The sequence below is a fragment of the Eublepharis macularius genome, chromosome 17 (genome assembly GCF_028583425.1).
Source record: "Eublepharis macularius isolate TG4126 chromosome 17, MPM_Emac_v1.0, whole genome shotgun sequence".
Taxonomy (NCBI): Eukaryota; Metazoa; Chordata; class Lepidosauria; order Squamata; family Eublepharidae; genus Eublepharis; species Eublepharis macularius.
This window is the reverse complement of record NC_072806.1, coordinates 5,140,785-5,160,467: the sequence shown is the minus strand read 5'-3', so window position 1 is coordinate 5,160,467 and position 19,683 is coordinate 5,140,785. Positions and strand designations below refer to the sequence as shown.

Here is a 19,683-nt window from a genome sequence, read left to right as displayed (position 1 = left end):
AACAAAAGCACGGCAGCAAAGCCGGCGGTTTGCACATCAAACACAGATTTAGAGCCTCTCCGAGAAGCTTGCGGCGTGTCTGTAAACAAATCCAATCCCTTCTATCCAGTTTGGCTAATTCACTCTGCCGGGGCATGCAAAAGCAAGATGGGCGGTTGGCGGTGGCGGCTGAGGAGGAGGAGGAGGAGGAGGAGGAGGAAGGGAGCGCTTATACAGATGGGGCCTGTCAGAAGGAAATCTCTTGCACTTCTGTGGGGATGTTCCAGCCGGAGTGTCTTAGTTCTTTCTAGGGCTGGTTTGATGCCACTGGCTGTTTTCCACAACCACTTTTGACTTTGCTCAACAATTTCTCTTCTCTCTGACCCCCTTTTTTGGGTGGGGGAACGTCCTGCAGGCCATTCTGATTGGCTATACAGTGTTGTGACATCACCCCATGCAATAAAGGTCACTTATTAGGTCAGAGAGTAAGATTTATGTCCAGTAGCAGCTTAAAGACCAACTAGATTTCCAGGGTGTGAGCTTTTGGATATGCTTCTATAAAACATTCTCTGCTTGGAAGAACAAAAAGCATGTCAGATATGTAGGGAGCTCTGAGCCTCTGACTCTCGAAAGCTCATACCCTGGAAATCGAGTTGGTCTTTATGGTGCTATTGGACCCAAATCTTGTCCTTCTACTACAGACCAACACAGCTAACCACCTGAAATTACTAGGTCAGAACATTTATGTGACTAATCCAGGAAGGAGGAAGGCAAACAACCAATGCTGGGGGAGGGGGGATTGTCATGGCACTGAATCAAAAAAAGATGATGAATTTTTTCAGGAGGAATTCCTACTTCTCCAAAATCTCTAGCTGTGGACCTGAAAAATGACAGTGAAGCAAATGGGGTGCATCTTTGTTCTCTTCTCTGATATGCAAACTTTCCCCGTGGAGAGAGAAAGGGTCTTAACATTTGGGTGCTGTCCATGCTGCATTGCAGGTCGCTAAGCGCATGGACAGCTGAGGTATGAGGCCCGGCTGGGTCCCACCAACAGCTGGATGGAATATGGGGGCAGATCCTACAGAAGGTCAACTGAGGAGCAAAAGTAAATTGCATCACATAACGCAAGAGAGACAACATAGTCCAGCCTTTTCTCTGATGCATATTACCTCTAAAACAGCAAGAGTGGGTGCTGGTTTATTTCCAACAAAGTTGCAGTGAATTGTGGGACCCTGGCTACAGATGTCTCGGAGTGAAAAACGTCCAAGTTTTGTTGAATCTCTTGCTGGATAAATTCGAGCAGAAAACCGGCATCAGATACCAGCTGTGTTTTCTGCCGCTCTTTTATTCTGAAGGAAGCGCAGTGAATGGCTCAGAAGGCCTGGAGACCAGGGGTGATTCTGGCTTTTTCGAAAAGAGGGAGTGGTTGATTAGATTGCCCTCATTAATCACCTATTTGTGTGTTTGTGTTTTCTTCATCGAGGCTGACAGGATCATGTCACATTGAATCCAGACTAGAGATGGGCATGAACCGGGAAAATGGCAGTTCATTGCAGTTCATGGTTCATCGCGTTTCACGAACCATGAACCAGCATGACATTGCCGGTTCTCGAACTGGTTCATTCGGTTTGTGAAAATGTCACTTCTAGGGCAGCAGAAGGTCTGCAGAAAGCCATCCTCCCCATTGCCTAGGAAACCGATGGATCGGTGCCAGGCTGTCTGCAGTGACAAACCGAAAAACGAACCAAATGAACCAGGCTATAAATCATAGCGGTTCATTGCAGGTCGTCAGAAATGCCCTCTGACAAACTGCCGGTTCACGAACCCAGTTTGTGACAAACTTTGGTTCGTATTTCAGTTTGTGCCCATTTCTAATCCAGACTTTAAGATGTAGGAGCATGTATAATGTTAAACTCGGGTTCTAACATGCTGGGATTATTAATACAGAACGTTGCTTCTGTCACCCAATAACAGTGTCAAAGCTGAAGGGAGGTCATATGGTCGGTGCCATTTAACCAGCTCATTTCACACTGTGTAATTTGCCATTCCTCAAGAGGAAGCTCCTTGGTGAAAAGGTCCACGATGAAGGCCCAGACTGGCATGAAACTCCGCTTAACTGAGTGTGGAAGACAGGAGAGGCTGTTTCCAGGCGGAAATATGTACTTAAGGTCATACCGTGAGATCTGTTACCCCATGAACAATCTGCAACCACCTTGTCCTGTTTCTTATCATGGGATTGTTAAAAGTGGCATTTGTTCACCCCTTTTGGTGCATAATTGCGGGTGAAGTGGGGATTCTAATCTGCATCGGTGCATATGGAAGGTTACATATCAGAAGAAAGGAGTGTTGTGAAAACTGGTATAGAATGTTCTGGGCCTATCTTAGCAAAAGTAAAGGTGTTCTGGTTGCCTCCTTCACCTCCCTGTTCAGGTGCGACTCAGGGCCAAGCTACAACTTGAACGGCGAGTGGATTGAGTGGAGCGCAAGTGAACAGGGAGAAATACACTTGCCGTTCAAGTGGCATTCGTCACTTGTAGCTTCGCCCTCAGAGTTGCTAGAATGCCAAATATATATATATTGTTGTTGTGGTGAAGATTCTTCACATAATGTCTGAGTTTTTGTTTAATTCCAAGGGGCAGAATGCCCCCCCCCGAAATCTTGCTGCAAACTGAGATTTGTGTGTGTTGATAGGTAAATGAAAGGAGCTCCTTAGTACTGTGCTTGAAAGATTACCTCTTAGGCTCTTCTTCTCAACCGATCTGACTCTTCCTAACCATGGTTGATGCTTGGCCCCTCCTGCTGGATTGTATTTCTCTCTGATGCATGAATTTCCCCACTCCCTTCCTTTTCAGAGCTCGGTCCCAGGGTGCACCGTTAGATCTGCGTTCATGTTTGTCTCTAAGCCATAATTTTCAACCAGAGCTAGAAGATGGCTTGCAAATTATGGTTAAAGCCAGTGATGGTTAACATTTACATTAGCACAGGCTAGCCTGTGCCATGGCTAGCTCCGAACAGTGGGAGGGTAGAATCCTTTCAGGAGTAGGGTGTTAAAGAGCATATGAGAGCTCTTCCAACCATGACGAGTTGTCTCCAGGAATGTTATGTCTGCACTGGGCTTCAGAGGTTACATATCGATGAAAGTGGAACAAAAATGCTTATTATTTGTATGGAAAGTCATTCTCCTTAATCAACTGTTCCCTGTTTTTCTTGTTCGTCATTGCCGCAGCATTTTACACTGCCCAAGCTACTTTTCCATGCTTGTCCCTTCAGTTGTAGTTCTGTGTAGATTATAGTTGTGGACTGTGAGACTTACCCAAGGCCACTTGAGGGCGATTCCTTATTCGTCAGAGAGCGGAATACCCGTTTCCTGTCTAGAAGCCAGTCTATGGGCTGATTCTTGCTTTTATGCTCTGAAAGGGTTCGTGCCCTGGTTGTCGCGTGAAGCTCAAAATACGTTGAATGTACTCATTTTAGAAGAACTTCACCATTTCCCCAAAACATTTCACTCCTTAGTGAATTAGCTTCTCCGGAGAGTTCAAAGCCATAGCAACTATCTGAGAAGCTATGTTCTCTCTGCCTTCCTCACAAGGGAAAAACGAGGTCCCATTTTAACGGGCGTGCTTGATTTCCAAATATTCTGATGAAACAAATCAAACCAGTGCCTCATGCATTGTGAGGTTCATGTCAATCAATCAGTAGTTTATTATTAAAAAGTCCAGTCGCACCTTTAAGACTAACCAACTTGATTGCAGCATACGTTTTTGAGAAACACAGCTCTCTTCGTCAGATGTACCTGATGAAGAGAACTTGATTCTCGAAAGCTTATGCTACAATCAAGTTGGTTAGTCTTAAAGGTGCTACTGGACTCTTTATTATTTTGCAACTACAGACTAACACGGCTAACTCCTTTGGATCTAGCTAATTATTACGGTCAAAGACCAGCACAGAACATCCAAAAAGTGTTCCTTTGGGTAGAACATGTAAAATTACAGAACATAAAACATAGTTTGAGGTTCTTGTTATTCAGTTAAGATTGCCTTGCCAGAGACTCAGAGTTGAGCTGGGGGGCCTGAAGGCCATGGAGATGTAAGGGTTAAGCACACAGTGTGGCCATTGCTCATAAATTAACCAGGGACCCATCTCCCCCCTACCCCAGGCGAGGTATTGAACACGGCTGCCAGGGCGGCATTTGGCTGATGCTGTGCTCTTTCTAGCAGTGGGAAACTAATTGGCTGGGGAGCAGCTGCGTCCCAGGGTGGGGGGTGGAGAGCCCAACCAATTAGGAACTCAGGGGAGACTTCCCCGTGCAAATCACCCCTTTTCAATTTCTCCCTAGCTTGCATTTCCTGTCCTTTTCTCTTCTTTCTCCACTTTTAGAATTGTGTCCTGTTCCCCTTCTAAGCCTTATGTATGGCTTGCCTTCTTTTGTCTCTCACTGCATCTTAAGGCCTTGCTTCCCCTATATCAGGAGTACCCAACCTTGTTGAGCCAGTTGGAATTTTGAGAAGAGGCAGTGGGCACCACCCAGAAATGGCTGCCAGTGGGGGCACGGTGTTGGATAAGTATTGTTGCAGAGCAGAAATTATTTGCACAGCAGATAAAGAATCACAGACACGTGTGTTCAGCTTCTAGAATAAATGTTTACTACATATAGGGAAAAATAGGGTACATTGGAAATAAAATAAAGAATAGCTAGCTTAGTTCCTACATCCTGATGAACTAAAGGTAACAGTCTAACTAACTGGAGAGCAGTGGTGTCCTGAGAATAGGAAAGAATGTCGATTGCTCCCCCCCACAATAAAACTGGTCAGCCAATAATCAATGCTAGATCTGTTCATTAAGCATGCAACTCCCCTTTTACCCTGGCGGGAAGAACAACTCAACGTCTAACTGGTCTCATGCAAACTAACTAAACACAAGCAAATTAACTCTTTCATGACTGACGAGAATGACACTTGAAAAAATCCCAACACATGGCCCAGAAACAAAATACTGGGAGGTTCCAAGCCGAGCATCTTCCTATGATGGAGTCAGCTGCTTCTGGAAGGGTGCTCCAGACAGACACAACAATAATGCCTCCTTGTCTCTTCTGAAGCACCTCCTGTGCTTTAGGGAAGAAGGAAATGAGCGCCAAGAAGCATATTGGCAGGCGCTATGGCCCCTAGGGGTGCCACGTTTAAAAAAAATGCGTTACCTGTGCCCTGTGTCTGAGCACACATGGATGCAGCATCTCCATACCAATCTTGGGTATCTCAGGTGCCGTTGCACACACCAGGTGAGTGATGCCTGAGTGAGAGAGCATCTGAAAACATGCTCCCATTCCCCTTTGCTTTTGCCTGGCATTTCTTGGCTGGTCAATCTTCTGCCATACCCTCTTCCATTCCTTTACAGCGGGCTTCTCCCTCTGTTCGCGTGACTCTTTCTGAGATGGAAGGATCACTTGGAGGGAACATTATCTGTCTGTCTGTCTGTCTAATGTCATTTATAGTCCGCCTTTCTCACTGAGACTCAAGTGTGAGATTAGCACAGTCAATATCAAGGATATTTCCATAAACAATGCCATAGGGTAAAATAAAGTTTACAAAGACATAGCATTAGCAAGAATCCAATACAGAGTGGAAGAAATGCCGAAACAGAACATAAGCAATTCTAGACCACATAAGTAACTCATAGGGACACATGTTTAAGTAACTCATAGAGTTTAAGTAACTCAGAAGTAACTCATAGGGACACATGTTTAAGACAACAGGTAGTATGTAAGGCAACATAGCGGGGAAGTCTATGGTCCTTAACTCATTAGCGAAGCATCTGAGAGCCCCTCCCTACAATATAATAGCCTTCATATCAGGGCTTTTTTCTGGGAAAAGAGATGGTGGAACTCAGTGGGTTGCCAGCACAGGGGGCAACTCCTGGCGGGAGGTGGTGCCCCTGGTACCACATGTGCGCGTGCAAAGTGTGTGCACGCTCCCAGGACTGCACAACAATGTCACTTTGGGTCAGCTGGAACAAGGGGGGAGTTTTTTTTAAATCACCCTCCGCGAAAATGGTCAGATGGCCAGTGGCCCCGCCCCCTGATCTGCAGGCAGAGGGGAGTTTAGATTGCTGCGCGCGGAGGGCAATCTCAACTCCCCTCTGTCTGGAGATCAGGGGGCGGGGCCACCGGCCATGTGACCATTTTCAAGAGGTGCCGGAACTCCGTTCCACCACGTTCCAGCTGAAAAAAAAGCCCTGCTCTATATTCATGGGCTAAACCTGTCTTGTTAACACTCCCAAGCTCTTTTCCGTAGCGCAGTCTGAGGGGTGCCAAGAAATGCAAAAGTTTGACAGGATTGCTTCACAGCATCTGTTCAGAGAGAAGCCCACCTTGTGGTGACCCTTCCACCTCAAGCAGGGGCTTGTAAATAGGCCTCATGGTCTGAATTTTTTTTAAAAAACGCATTCCTCCTCTTTCCCTCTTCACTCCCCATGTTCTCTCTGTCCCCCCAACCCCTTTTTTTGTCCCCCCCCTTCTACCTTCTCTTTGCTGCCCTCGCTCTGTCTTTGAGCAACTTGGGAAGAAGACAATTTGAAGGCTTTCCGCTCCGCACTCAGCCGAGAGGTTCTTTTTCCCTCAAGCCAATCAATGGCAGCCTTTTCGGCCCCGGTGGGGCTCGGCAAACACGAGATCAATAAGTTATTAGCACCATTCTGTCAGCTGTAATGTGGAGATTGATCGGGGCTGGGGCTCCTGCACGCCGCTTGGCACTTCCCCGGCCTGATAAAGATGACAGATTAAGGGAATAAGAAAAAGGAATTAAGGAGTCTGGCTGTCAAAGCCTGTCACCGGCCGGTGGGGGCTGAATGAGCGCAGTCGGACGTTTAAGTGACGGGGAAGGGCACGGCTCCGCCGGCAGCTCCCCCTGTGGAACGGCTATCTCTTCACCGCTGCCTTCAGAGCCACATGGAGAGAGGCCGAGGCCTTTACAGAATAAAATGGTAATGGTCACTACGGAACTGTCAGGCCTGGTAGCGGAAGATGTGTCGGTTTGCTGGCGTGGGCCTCGCACGTCGCCATGGCAATGGCTACAGGGCTGAGGAGCTACAGGCGAAGTACCTGCAAGCATGAGGGCCTATTTTGTACTTGAGCGTGCTGCGATGGCTCAGGCTTGTAAATAACTGCTCTTCTGGTTGCCTGCAAGGAGTGAAAATTGTTTCCAGGTGACCAGGCCGCAAAGCATCCATCAGCGGGAAGAACTTGAGCCCTTCCCCCCAAAGTCCATGTGCGGCTAGCATATTTGTAGGAAAACCCATGGGCTAGCAAAAATGTTTGTGGGCTTGTAAAGTTTTGGTTCTGAAGCTGACTTGGCACCTGTGGATGCTATTCTGAGATTAGGTGAAGGAAGTGGTTGTAGTTCTCTGGAAGGCGCTCAGAAAGGACACACAAAACAAAGATGAGTACGTTCCAACTAGGGTTGCCAGGCCCCCTCAGTCTCCCAGTGGGGGATCAGGGCCTGGCTCCTACCTCTCTTCCGAGGGGTGTGTGCACTCCCTCAAAGCACGATGACGGCACTTCTGGGAAGTGATGTCATCACGCAGCGCCCCTCCCCCCCGTGCTCTCATGCTCTGCAGGGGCTTGCGTTGGGAGCTGCTGTGGAGCGCGGGAACGCTTCTGCACTCCACAGTGGCCCAAAACGTGCCCGTGGATCGGGCCTGTTTTGAGGCGCTGCGGTGCGCAGGAGCACTCCCGCGCTCCACAGCAGCTCAAGACGGGCCCAATCTGGGGCAAAATGGGCCCATTTTGAGGCGCTGCGGAGCACAGAAACCCTCCTGCGCACCGCAGCGTCCCAAAATGGGCCCAATCCACAGGAGTGCACAGTTCTGCAGGGGAGCGTGCCCAGAGTGTGCACACACCCCACAGGCCAGGTAAGTGGGGGCAGGGTGTGGGTGGCGAGGGTGGGGGATCCCCTGCCCCCACCGGGGGTCTGGCACCCCTAGTTCCAACAGCCTTGGATTTAAACATGTTTTAGGAATGAAGCTCTCTCACTGTTTGAGACGCTGGGTGTTTTCAGTCATCCTCATTAAGCGAACGTTAGGTTCGCTAGCAGCTGCCTCGATTACATTTTTTGCTCTTTTAGCTTTTGAGGAAAAAGAGAGTAAATCTCCAAATACTTCTCAAGTGAAGGACATAGTCTTCTTTCTAGACAGTCTAGATTCTTTGGCTTTATCATATCATCTTATGTGGTTTCCGTTTTATTTGCGACTGTTGTAAATATATATTAATGGTTCTTAATGGTCGATGGCCGCAAACAAATAAATGAACGTCTAGTGAATGTCCAGCACGTGGGAACAGGCTCTAGGATTCTACCAAAGAGAACCCAGAGTGGTTCTTTCAGACTGCAAACCATGGGCCTTTTCCCCATGCCATGAAAATGGTATCGTAACTGCCTGCCTCCATTTTGGAAATGGTGATGTCAGAAATTGCATGAAAGAGCCACCAGAGTTCCATGAGCAGGGCGCTATTTTTAAGACGTGGGGAAACAGCCATGGTTTGCACAGGACGGAGTAGCTCGTCTCAGCAAGACTTCCTAACCTCTCTGACACAGATTCCGTTCTCCACTCCTTTGTTAACTGTAACCAGGGCTTTTTTTTCAGCTGGAACGCGGTGGAACGGAGTTCCAGAACCTCTTGAAAATGGTCACATGGCTGGTGGCCCCGCCCCCTGATCTCCAGACAGAGGGGAGTTTAGATTGCCCTCTGCACTGCTGAGCGGCGCGGAGGGCAATCTCAACTCCCCTCTGTCTGGAAATCAGGGGGCGGGGCCACCAGCCATGTGACTATTTTCTCCAAGGGCAACCCACTGTGTTCCACCACCTCTTTTCCCAGAAAAAAAGCCCTGACTGTAACTATGGTTTAGATGTGGTTAATGCTAAGCAGGATTCCCATCTTCACTAAGGTGTGAAATGAGTTTGCCAACCTTGGTTAAGACAGGGACCCTGTTTGGCGTTAACCATGGTTCATGCTACAGCTTGCATTGAGTCATTTGATAAACTGTGTCATGAATTAAGTTTGTTCATCTTGGTTAAGACAGGGGACTTGTTCAGGTTTAACTTTGGTTCGTGCGGTATCTGCACTGAACCTATGTTGGCGCATATAGCATATGAATAATACGTTTCATCTTAGAATGAAAGAGAAACCTCCAAGCGCAGCTCACCACATGTGACATCCGTGTGCATGGCATACATAATTAGCCTTCGTCTCTTCCTTCATCACAAAGAGGAATAGCTGGGCTTGTTTTCCATACTGTGAATTTTTACCACCTTTTTATGGCCTGGCACATGCTATAAAAATGCATTTCACAGGGCATGTGTGCGCACCTCTTCTCATAAACAGCCTTATTGCAGGTGAACCTGGCAGATGCCTCTGCAGTGACCCCTTTCCCTCCCCTGTGCTCCTTCGATGGGACTTTGGGGGAAGCATTCCAGAGCTGCTTGTGTAATTAAACCCAGTCTAAGGAATCAGAGAGCAAAGCTTTCTCTGCCTCTTCCAAACTGTGAGCCAGAAACATTCTGAGCACGGGATCTTCTTCTCCCACAGAGGTCTTCAGCAGGCCGTGGTCAGGAGGAGCACTGCCTTGCGCCTCTTGAATCTGGCTTTTGTCGGGGATGCCGCTTTTTTTCTTTTAATACGTTTTGCATCTGTGATAGCTGGTGCTCGGCTTTTTTTCAGGCTGACGTTTTAGAGGAATTTTTCCATGGGATTGCGCGGTTTTGTTTTTTATTTCCCTCAAAGTAACTTAGCAAACGTATTATAGTTTTGTCCTGTCAAGCCACCTCGGGTGACTTTCCGTGGAGAGGTGGCATAAAAATGTTTTCAGGGAGGCAGTAAAGGACAAGTGGAGGAGGGGTGGGGTTTAGAGAGGGGAGGGGGGAGCCCTTCTCCAGGGGGGTAGGGTCATCGGGGCTGTGGGAGGAAAGGGGACTAAAAACCAAAGGCTTTATTGGGTGGGGGGAGGGCTGTGGACCACAGAGCAAAGGAAGGCTGGCCAAGGGCAGGCAGGGGGGTGGCGGGGGCCACTGAGCATCACGCACCAATTGAAGTGAAGAGGCCTAATCTCCTCCGCCCGGACTCTCCTCTCTAATCATTTCTTTCTCCCCATCCTGGCTTCGCTCTGTTCAATTACACCCTGTAATTCCCATGACCTCTCCCCTTTCTCTCCCTTTGTCCCCCTGAGCCCTGCCGGCAAAGGGCAGAGCCCAGCAGCCGAGAGATGGCGTGCGGCCGCACGGAACCCACTGAGCGCCTTTCACCTGCCAAGCCATTGTGCTTTAGAAGTTGGCTGACTGTCAGGAGGCTGGAATCCGGTGCTGCCTCTGGCTTAATGGGGCTGGCGGGGAGGAGAAGACAAGCCTGTTGCCAGGGATGTGGTTCCTAGGCCCCCCCCCCCACAAACTGTCTGCACGTGCCATGGCAAGGGACTGAACAGGAGGGCCGGTCCCAGGCGTTGCCCAGAGCAACAGGGCGCAGACCTCTTCCTGCTTGCTGTGCCCTTCATACTTGGCCAGGGGTAGCTTGGTGTGAATGGCCTCCTTGTCCCGACTGCCCCCCCCCTGCCACCGCTGTTGCTATGGGTCCTTACGTCTGTCTGTGCAGTTCACAGGATATGCCTCATTAGAAGGGCAGCTTTTCCCATGACAAAGCTGCACTTCAGCCTTGCTGAATTTCTCCCTGCCATACCCCGTTAAAGGCACCGGAGCAAATTCCCAGGAGAGAATTGGCAACCTGAATGCTTTGCCCGCTGGGTCTGGCCCGTGGGTTGCCTGGGCTGTGTCTACGGTGCTTGGTGAAATGCCCATCTTTATGCCATACTAGTTGCCTGTTGGGGAGGGGGCTAACTCTCCCCCTTGGTTTTGGTAATCTTAACGAGTCTGTGGAGGGGAGCTTAGGGTTGCAAGGTTGTCCACCTCTCAACTGAGTCCAGATTGCATCCTGTGGGACTTTATCCCGCAGAACTCGGTGAGAAGCCACGTGGGACATGCAACTATTTTAACTGTTGTAATCTACCTCCAGTCTCAGCGAGAAAGTGTGTTTGGAAACAGTGCGTTGGTGCTGATTGAGGGAGCTTCCATTCGCTGATTGCAAAATTATGGGTGGGATTGGTGATAAGATATGAAGGCCATGCATGGCCCGTAAGTGAAGGCTAAGATGGGGGAAGGGGCTTGGAAGAAGTTCAAACTGTAATTTGTTACATACTCCTATATACTAGCTGTGCTTCCTGTTGTCTAACATCAGTCCTAGAACTGATTATGTTCTGTTTCAGCAATTCTTCAACCCCGTATTGGATCCTTGCTAATGCTATGTCTTTGTATTCATTTGCCCTATGACATTGTTTATGGAAATGTTCGTGACACTGTATGGAAATGCCTGCCCTTGTTCTTGCTACTGATTGCACTAATCTCACACTATGTAATCCGCCTTGAGTCTCAGTGAGAAAGGCGGACTATAAACAAACAAACAAACCAATTTTATACTTGGAGCTGTTGCTCTGAAAACCAGATATGAAGCTGATAGATTAGAAGCTTTGGGTTGCAAGAGGCTGCATTTCTGGGGGCATTTTTAATGGGTTGGTTCTGTCTAGTTTTTATTTGTGTGTGTGTGTGTGTGTTCCCACACACATGTACACAGAGAGTGAGAGAGCTGAGCACGGGCAATACTTATTCTGTAGCAAGAAAAGCTCAATTCTGCCATCTAAATCATTTATGCAGATTTGCATAATTTCTCTTGTTCTGCATAGATCATTCTGCAATTTACCCCATTTTGCCTAATTTATTCTGGTTTTGCTAGTAATGGAGAATGGTTAGGGGGTACATGGCGTATCAAAGCCTGATCCTATAACTGCTGGCAACCATATTCCTCACTCCTCTATCTCTGAATTCTGTATCTATTACTGCTTTCTGGGCTTTTTCTGTGATCTAGCGGAATAGTTCAGCATAAACGCAGCCTTGCCTATAAACCCGAAGTATGATGTGGGGAGGTGGGCAGGGAGAGGTTGCTCTACCTTTTGAGAAATGAGTGTCTGACGCTTGCAATGACCAATAGTCTGTTATTTCTTGCCCAGTTCAACAACATTCTTTTTTAGCTCCCCCCCTTGCATTACAATGGGTGGATATTGATTTTAAATCTGTACAGAGGAGAAGGGGAGGGGAGGGCAGGAGAAGGGGAGGGAAAGGGAAGATGCTGTAATTGTATATTAGGTGTTTTGCATGGTCTTGCTACAACGGCAACAGCACAGATGCAGAGGCGAGAGTTTTCCGTGCAGTCTGGAGAGGAGAAGATTGCTCAGGGTTTTGAGATCACCAAGAGAACGAAAGGAGAGAGAGAGAGAGAGAGAGAGAGAGAGAGAGAGAGAGAGAGAGAGAGAGAGATCTTTCTCTCTGAGTGTGTGGTGGTGGGGGGTATTTCCTCTCTCCCTCTCTCTCCGCCACCACCCGCCAAGACCCCAGCTGTTTTGCATCAGGGCATGCAAAGCGAGGATACACCAGGGGGACAAAAGGCAGCCGATCAAATGATGCAGTTCAGTAAGGAAATAAACTAGATTTCCAAATTTATGGCTGGAAATGGTTGTCATTGATCAGCGCGTTGACGGGCTATCGTGTCCCTTTGGGCTGAATGATTAGGAAAGCATATCTGAGCATTCAAGATGACTTCCCCTCCTTCCTCCCCTCCCTCTTTTAGCTGGATGTATGTGTGTGTGAGTGTGTGTGTGTGTGCGCTAGGAACCCAAATGCTTCCAAAGTCTCTGGATGAAAGGGGGGAAAGAGTCCGTCCTTTGATCTAATTCTTTTTCTCTTCCCCCTCCTCCTTCCAGATGAAGTTTTAGGCAAGAGAAGAGTCTGTTCACCCAACAGCAGCAGCGAATGTCCTCTGGAAAACAAGAAATCCCGAAGTGAGTCCCCAAAGGGTAGGTACCCAGTCTTCTAGTTTTTGAAGTGTGAGATAGATGAAATTTATGATGGGGGAGGGGGCAGAGGGGAGCCGATCCTCTGAGGCTGGCGACTGAGTCATCTTTCATACGCCCTCAAAGGATTCTTCCTTTCTCAGATCCGGAGATGAGAGGTGTCCGTTAATTAGAATGACTCTTAATTTATGCTGACCCTTCTATCCCCTCTCCCCCCCCTCCCAAGGTCAGTTAGGTCTGGTTAAGTTTCTGCTTCTTTCAAAGCATCTAATGCCCCGATGAAAGCATCCCCGCACAATGTTTTGTAGGAGTTCGCTTTCTTGCTGAATACTCAAGATTAATAATGAAAGCAGTATGACTCGTTTCCTTCCATGTTGTTAGCTTGCTTCCTTCCTCAGGGGTGAAATTTTTCAAGTAGAAATTAAACAGGCGGGGGCGGGGGGGACGGACGGGACTCAAGACAGCATGCAAAGAGTTACTTCTGGCATACCCAGCGCTTGGGCATGTCTAATGGGATTTTAGCATTCCCCCCACACCTTAAAACAGCAGAACCACAACACACCCCCACGTCATATCACAATTTGCTTTTGAAACTCTCCTCTGCACCGAAAGCAGTTTACCATGGGAGAGCGTGGGGGAGGATTCTCTTGAAAAGACGCAAGACTGAAAGCAGACACTCTGATAGAGTTGCAGAGTTCTCCATCACTCTGTTTTGTGTTCAGCCTTGGGGTTTTTTTTTTGTTTTTTTGGCATGCCTCCCATAAATCTGACTTTTTTAAAGTGCAAGATTCAGGTCCAGTAGCGCCTTGAAGACCAACTAGATTTCCAGGGTAGGAGCCTTTGAGAGTCAGAGCACCCTTTCTTCGATGCTTTCTTTAGGACAAAATCAAAAAGAGTCCAGTAGCACCTTTAAGACTAACCAATTTTATTTTATTGTAGCATAAGCTTTCGAGAATCAAGTTCTCTTCTCGAAAGCTTATGCTACAATAAAATAAAATTGGTTAGTTCTTAAAGGTGCTACTGGACTCTTTTTGATTTTGCTACTACAGACTAACACGGCTAACTCCTCTGATTCTTTAGGACAGGTGATGTGCCCATGGGGTGTTACAGGAGGCTGGTGCAGGATCCAGGGTGGGACACTGAACTGCAGTCAGTCCCCCAGTTGGAGGACGTGGCAGTTTGCAAGGGGGACTGTGGGAGCTGGGAAGTGTCCAGGGGGTCCACAATGGAAAGTCACACATAATGGCCTGAGGTCGGCAGCACCAGAGTGGGAATTTCAGCCTTGACCTAGAAGGGCACCGCTGTACCTATTAGAGCATCTCTTGCTACTTAAAGAGAAGGCTGCATGGTCAGTGTTGCATAACCAGGAGCCCTAGCTCAGCAGCGGGAGACTGACAGGGGAGGGGGTGAGTGAGCCGGATTCCTGGCTAGGCCTAGAAGAGGAAGGAAGGATGTCTTCGTTTCTCACCCAAGGCCACAAGTAGCTCTTGTCTGGGAAGAGAAGAAAGATGGGGCCCTCTTAGAAGGCCCTCTTCTTTCGTTCAAACTAGCCAGCTTTCAGTCCTGCCCACATTATGAGAATTGCTTGATTTTCGTGCCCGAGGAGGCCCAGTTCAATGCTATGTGCATCTGGCATCTTTGCAGATAGTCCAAGAACCCCCTGGGCCCCCTCCCCTTTTCTCGCTGTTCCCACCTCACCTGCTCTCCTTACTGATTCTGGATACGGGGCCTGGCCCTTCTGTTCTTTGCTCACACTGTGATTCCTGTGGCAACAGAATCTTGCAGAAATATTTGGCAACGTAGGGGTAGTTGCACACAGGTGTGTGTGTTAATCCAGACGTTTCTCTGGCCGGCCATGAGATTTGCTAATGAAAGCTTGGAAAAGGGGAACGGAACAGCACCTCCTTCCCTGCCGCAGGTTCCTATTGGGTTGTTTGAAACTTAATTTCTTTTCTTGTCTTTTTTTTTTAAACAAATCATTGCCCACAAACTCATCTTTAAGAAGTAGACATGTGCTTTAAAAACTAACAAGTGTTCCTAGATTCTTACATTTGGCTCCTATTCCAGGATTTCCATTTGAGAGCGTGCGGTATAGTGTGATAAGGTGACCTTGGGCTAGTGACACTATCTCAGCCTAACCTACCTCACAGGGTTGTTGTGAGGATAAAATGGAGCAGGGGAGAATGTTATAAGTCACTTTGTGTCCCCATTGCAGAGAAAAGTGGAGTGTAAATGAAACGAAATAAAGTAAATTCAGCTTCTGTGCTGCAGTTGCAGAAGAGGGTGGGGGCGGGGGGGGGGGTGGAGAAGCCCCAGGCTCGGTAGTGAAGTACAACGATGCCCTGGAAGGATCTGGGTTTCAAGCACTTCTTGCCATCCACAGTCCTTAAGCCATTTTCCCCACTTGCCCAAACCCACCTCTCCATTTCCTGCCTCGCTTCTCTCCGCTCCTCAGAGTTGCAATTAGACAGACGTCAATATTCCAATAGGGATCCAGGTGGGACACTGAAATGCGTTTTGCTACAGGAGACGCCAGCTTATCGGAGGGGGACCAAAGTGCCCTTAACCTGTAAAATGCTGCTCCGCAGTAGCACTAATTTCCTCTTAATATGTGAGCGGTATCCATCTGCAGGCTGTCTCCGACTCCCTCCCCCTCCGTTCCCCCGTAGCCACGGCATCCTCTGAAAAATTAATCAAGGTGATAGCGGTTTAATCCATCTCTCGGAGAAGGCAGCTAAGCTTTAATCAGGCTTTCCCGAGACCTGGCTATCCATCGCTTTGGAATCAATGCTGCTTATCCCAAACCCCAAATAAGACCACCCCTCCCCCACCCCTGCACAAATTGAAGTCGCCCACCCCCACCCAGTGCTACACGCCCCACTAGTTGGGCGGCTTTAGGCCGCAGCAACAGATGAGCAAATCCAACTGGAGAGCGGCCGGCGTGATTTTTGTACTGCTCCTTATTGGGGGAGGTTTAAAGGGAATGGATGCTAGCCGTTTTCTTTCCAGGACAGAGGAGCTGAGAGGGGCTCTTCCGGTTCTCCTGTAGCGAGTGGCTTGATGTGGATGCGTGACTCACCTTGGAGCTACTTTCTGCTACCTCTTCTGCACCTGCCTGCTGCTTAGGTGAGAGGCGGCTTATTAAGTTGGGTCTTCCCTTTGGCTAGGGGCCTAGCTTGACGTGAACACCTCTGCAGTATTTCTTTTTCTCTCTGCTAGAGATGGTTGTGGCCTGCTAACCTTCCCTTCCCTTTGGAGCTATTCATTGGCTGAGCTCGTGTGATGTCACAGAACTGCTTGCAAAACTACAAAGGGAAAAGAAGCATTTGGCAACAAATGTGAGGGAAGTGAATGGTCAGTTGAGTGGGGCTTTGGAACTTTGCCTTTTAAGAAGGCTGTTCGTTCAGAAATGCTGTTTTCGGTCTCATTTGCATAAAGCCATTTTCGACCCTTCCTCTTATGGTATTGGCCACAACTGCTGTGATGTCACAGCATGGTTTGCAAACAGTCTTAATGCGGAAGAAAAAAGTTTAACTATGCAGCTGCTATGAGGGAAGTAAAAAGTCAGTTTGGCGAGGGTGGGGGAGAGCAACCTTTTAGATGTGCCATCTGGCCCTCCCTGTCCAGGGTTCAGAGACATTTTCTACTATCAGCTGATTAACTGTCCTGTCCTCTCCCTTACACACATGTTCCGAGGGCAGGGAGGGAAAAGGGAAAAGCAATTTCAAAGCATCCCTCAGGAAGCAGCGGTCTTGTTGCAATGTTTTTTGAGGTCCTTCTGTTTAGCACTGTGGAGCTTTTCTGAGTGCATGCAGTGGGGGGTGGGTAGGCTGAGGCAATTGCTCTCTTCTATCCCTCTAACAAGAAAGAGAGAAAGAGAAAGAGAGAAGGAAAAACACCTGTAAGGGGCTGCCAAAGCTTCCAGCAGAGAAGCAAAGTAACCTTCCTTTCCGCCCTCCCTGGCAAGCGTTCCGGAGATCAAACGCCAGCCCTATCTCAGTGGAAACAGGGGCTGCCTGAGCGCCTGCTGTCAAACCGAGCAGAACGTTCGTACGTCTCATATGGAAATACGAGCATATCAGAGGCTCCGAACAGGGGCCGCGCTGGCAGGTCACGGAGGAAACGTTCTCCCCAGGAGACGATTCCCGCTCTCCCTTCTTCCCCCTCCAGCCTCTGACACCGAGGTGCGGAGATCAGCGCTCCAGATACCCCAGAGTGGAGAAATGAAGCTGCATTATTCTGGGAGGGGGGGAGAGAGGATTGCTGAAGTGCAACCCCCACCCCAGTCTATTTTTGCAGCTGCAAAAATAAATCTAGCAGAAGCTTCAGCACTTGGGGGAGATTTTGAGCAAGGCTCCTATAAGCAGGGGAGGGGATGCGCGATTGGGGAGAGATTGTTCTCTTCCTGGTAGGCAGGATAGTTCTTGTTTGAACGCACTCACGGCTCTGAATTCTGCCGCAGGTGCAGTTGAGTGGGGGCGTCGGGAGGCCAACACAGAGTGGCACTTACGCTGAGCATTAGTGCTCTTCTATGAGAAGGAAGCTGAGATTCTCAAGAATCCCCCATTCTGAAATCCAGTTATTATCATCAATGCCTTCCAGTGTGGATTTTCCAAAAAGGAACACGTCCTGCGTGTGGGTCTTTCGTTCACAAAAAGCCACTCCACTGTGTGTTGCAGAAACGAGATTTTAAAAGATAGGCCACGTGCATGGGGCTGAATGGAAGCCGGGCTGTATCCTAAATCAAGTTTTCAGGGCCAGATTGCATCTGACGAAGAGAGCTGTGGCTCTTGAAAGCTTACGCTACAATGAAGTTGATTAGTTTTAAAGGTGCTACGGGACTCTTTGCTATTTTGCTACGGCTCACTCCTCTGGATCTATTTCATCATTGCATTCCTGGGTTTAGGGCACGAGGGGCTCCAGGCCTATACTGCGGCTTCCTTGGCAGAACCCTATGGAAACTTCAAATCTTGGAACATTTGGGAGATGTGCCTTGCGAGGGGGGTGGGGGTGGTGGCAGCCATTCTAGATAGATTTTTTTTTTGCTGCCCACTTCTTATAGGAAGACTGCAAGGAACAAATGAAACATGCATAGAGCAGGCTTTGGGGTTTAGTGCGGTGTTGGACAAAGAGGCCTCTTTAAATGTCTTAAAAGCCTTGGTTGACATATGCAAGACAATAGATTCCGCACACGTTGGATAATGCACTTTCAATGCACTTTATCAATCGTTTGAGGTGGATTTTTTGTTCTGCACACGAAAAAATCCGTTCCAAATGATCTATAAAGAGGATTGGAAGTGCATTATCCAACGTGTGTGGAATCACTCAATAAGGTGTAGAATGCCAAGGAGGTAGAATGGACTGTACCACTTCAGGCTGTGAGTGGAGGATCATGTCGCCTTTCCTCCAAAACTCTTCTAAGGTTTTTTTTAAAAAACCTCCCTGAAGATAGAAAGGGAAGTAAAGAATCTTTCTCCTTGCTGGGTTAGTTTTCTCTCTGCATGGAGGGCTTTTGTTTAAATGCACAAGAACTTCCAAAGCTGGAATCTACCGTCTGCAGTCTGAATTGATGTCTGTACTGCTTCTTAGCACCTCTTTGCCATGTTATTTTACCATATATGTGCGAACCAGCCCATAGCAGGGCATAAGTGCAGCTAATGAGGGATGGAGCAAGTTAGGGGAAGATGCCGATCAAAACATCATTGGCGAGTCCTCAGGGTCGCCCTGCCAGGTTGGGGACTACGCTCACTACCACCAAGCGTTCATCGTAGACTCTCCCTTGAAGTGGGGTGTGGGTTGCTCTCTAGATTCTCTCGGAGCCTGGACAGGCAGAAAGGAGGACCCGCTCCTTCCAACCTGGCCAAGCTCCTCATAAGGTTAAAAGAAAATGGCAACATTGACACTTAATACCTGTGGCTGCTCTCTGCTGCTACCACCCACGTGGCCACGTACCCTGGCATTGAGGTTCTGTGTCAAGCACAGATCCTGTCTATGCGCAAGATGTGGTTTCCTTCTGAAACTATCGCCAAAGCAAGAGGGAACGACAGAGATGCATCTCTCTGCAGCATCTGCGTCCGGAGAAGAGCAGAAGGCTGGACAGCTGCTGTTGTCTAGGCCTTGCCCTCTGAGCGGCTTCGCTGAAGATCGTGTCACACCTGGCGGCAACCGAAGATCTGACACAATCAATCTCCCGCATTATCCCGCCGACGCTAAAGACAAAAGCAGACGGCAACGCCACAGCAGAGCGGGAATTATCATGGGCTGAGTCTGGGGAAATCTCCCATTTAAATCAAATCTCACAGCTTTTCTCTGTGCTCAGTCGCCACCTTGCCCCCAAAATCTTCCCTGGGGCAGGTCGGGAGGAGTTTTCCGTAATTAGAAACATGCTGATCTTTCTGTCTCTCTGCTTCCGCCTCCTCTGTCTTTAGGGGATGAAGCCCTCCCAACCTGCAAAGCCAAACCTCCAGTGATTTCAACGCCCCCCCCTCCCCAAATGAGGTCTTTTTTTCCACAGCTTCAGCTAAGAGCCTTAGAGCGGGAGGCTGAGAGACAGTTGGTGTGTTTGTGAGCTCTCTCCCGGGAGGCGGGTGGGCGGGCAGGCGTGGGAGGCCTTGTCAGTCAGCAGAGAGGAGTGGCGGTGGCGGCGGCGGCAGTGGAGGCGGCAGGAATAGATGGGGGGGGAATTCCAAAGCCCTTGCTCCTTCCTTCCCTGGGGTGTAGGCCGCCTGCTCCACAGGCCAAGCACCGTGTGTTGCCGTGGGCTTCCCTTC

At 48.7% G+C, this 19,683-nt stretch overlaps 1 protein-coding gene across 9 annotated transcripts in view; it reads left to right on the top strand.

Annotated features, from left to right (window-relative positions):
• The window catches only part of SAMD11 (sterile alpha motif domain containing 11), a 180,895-nt gene that overhangs the window by 109,128 nt on the left and 52,084 nt on the right, over positions 1-19,683 (top strand). For all 9 annotated transcript variants that reach the window (XM_055001074.1, XM_055001075.1, XM_055001073.1 and 6 more), the window contains one exon: positions 12,824-12,916. In XM_055001074.1, the coding sequence (XP_054857049.1) occupies positions 12,824-12,916 (93 nt within the window). The remainder of the gene's footprint in view (positions 1-12,823; positions 12,917-19,683) is intronic.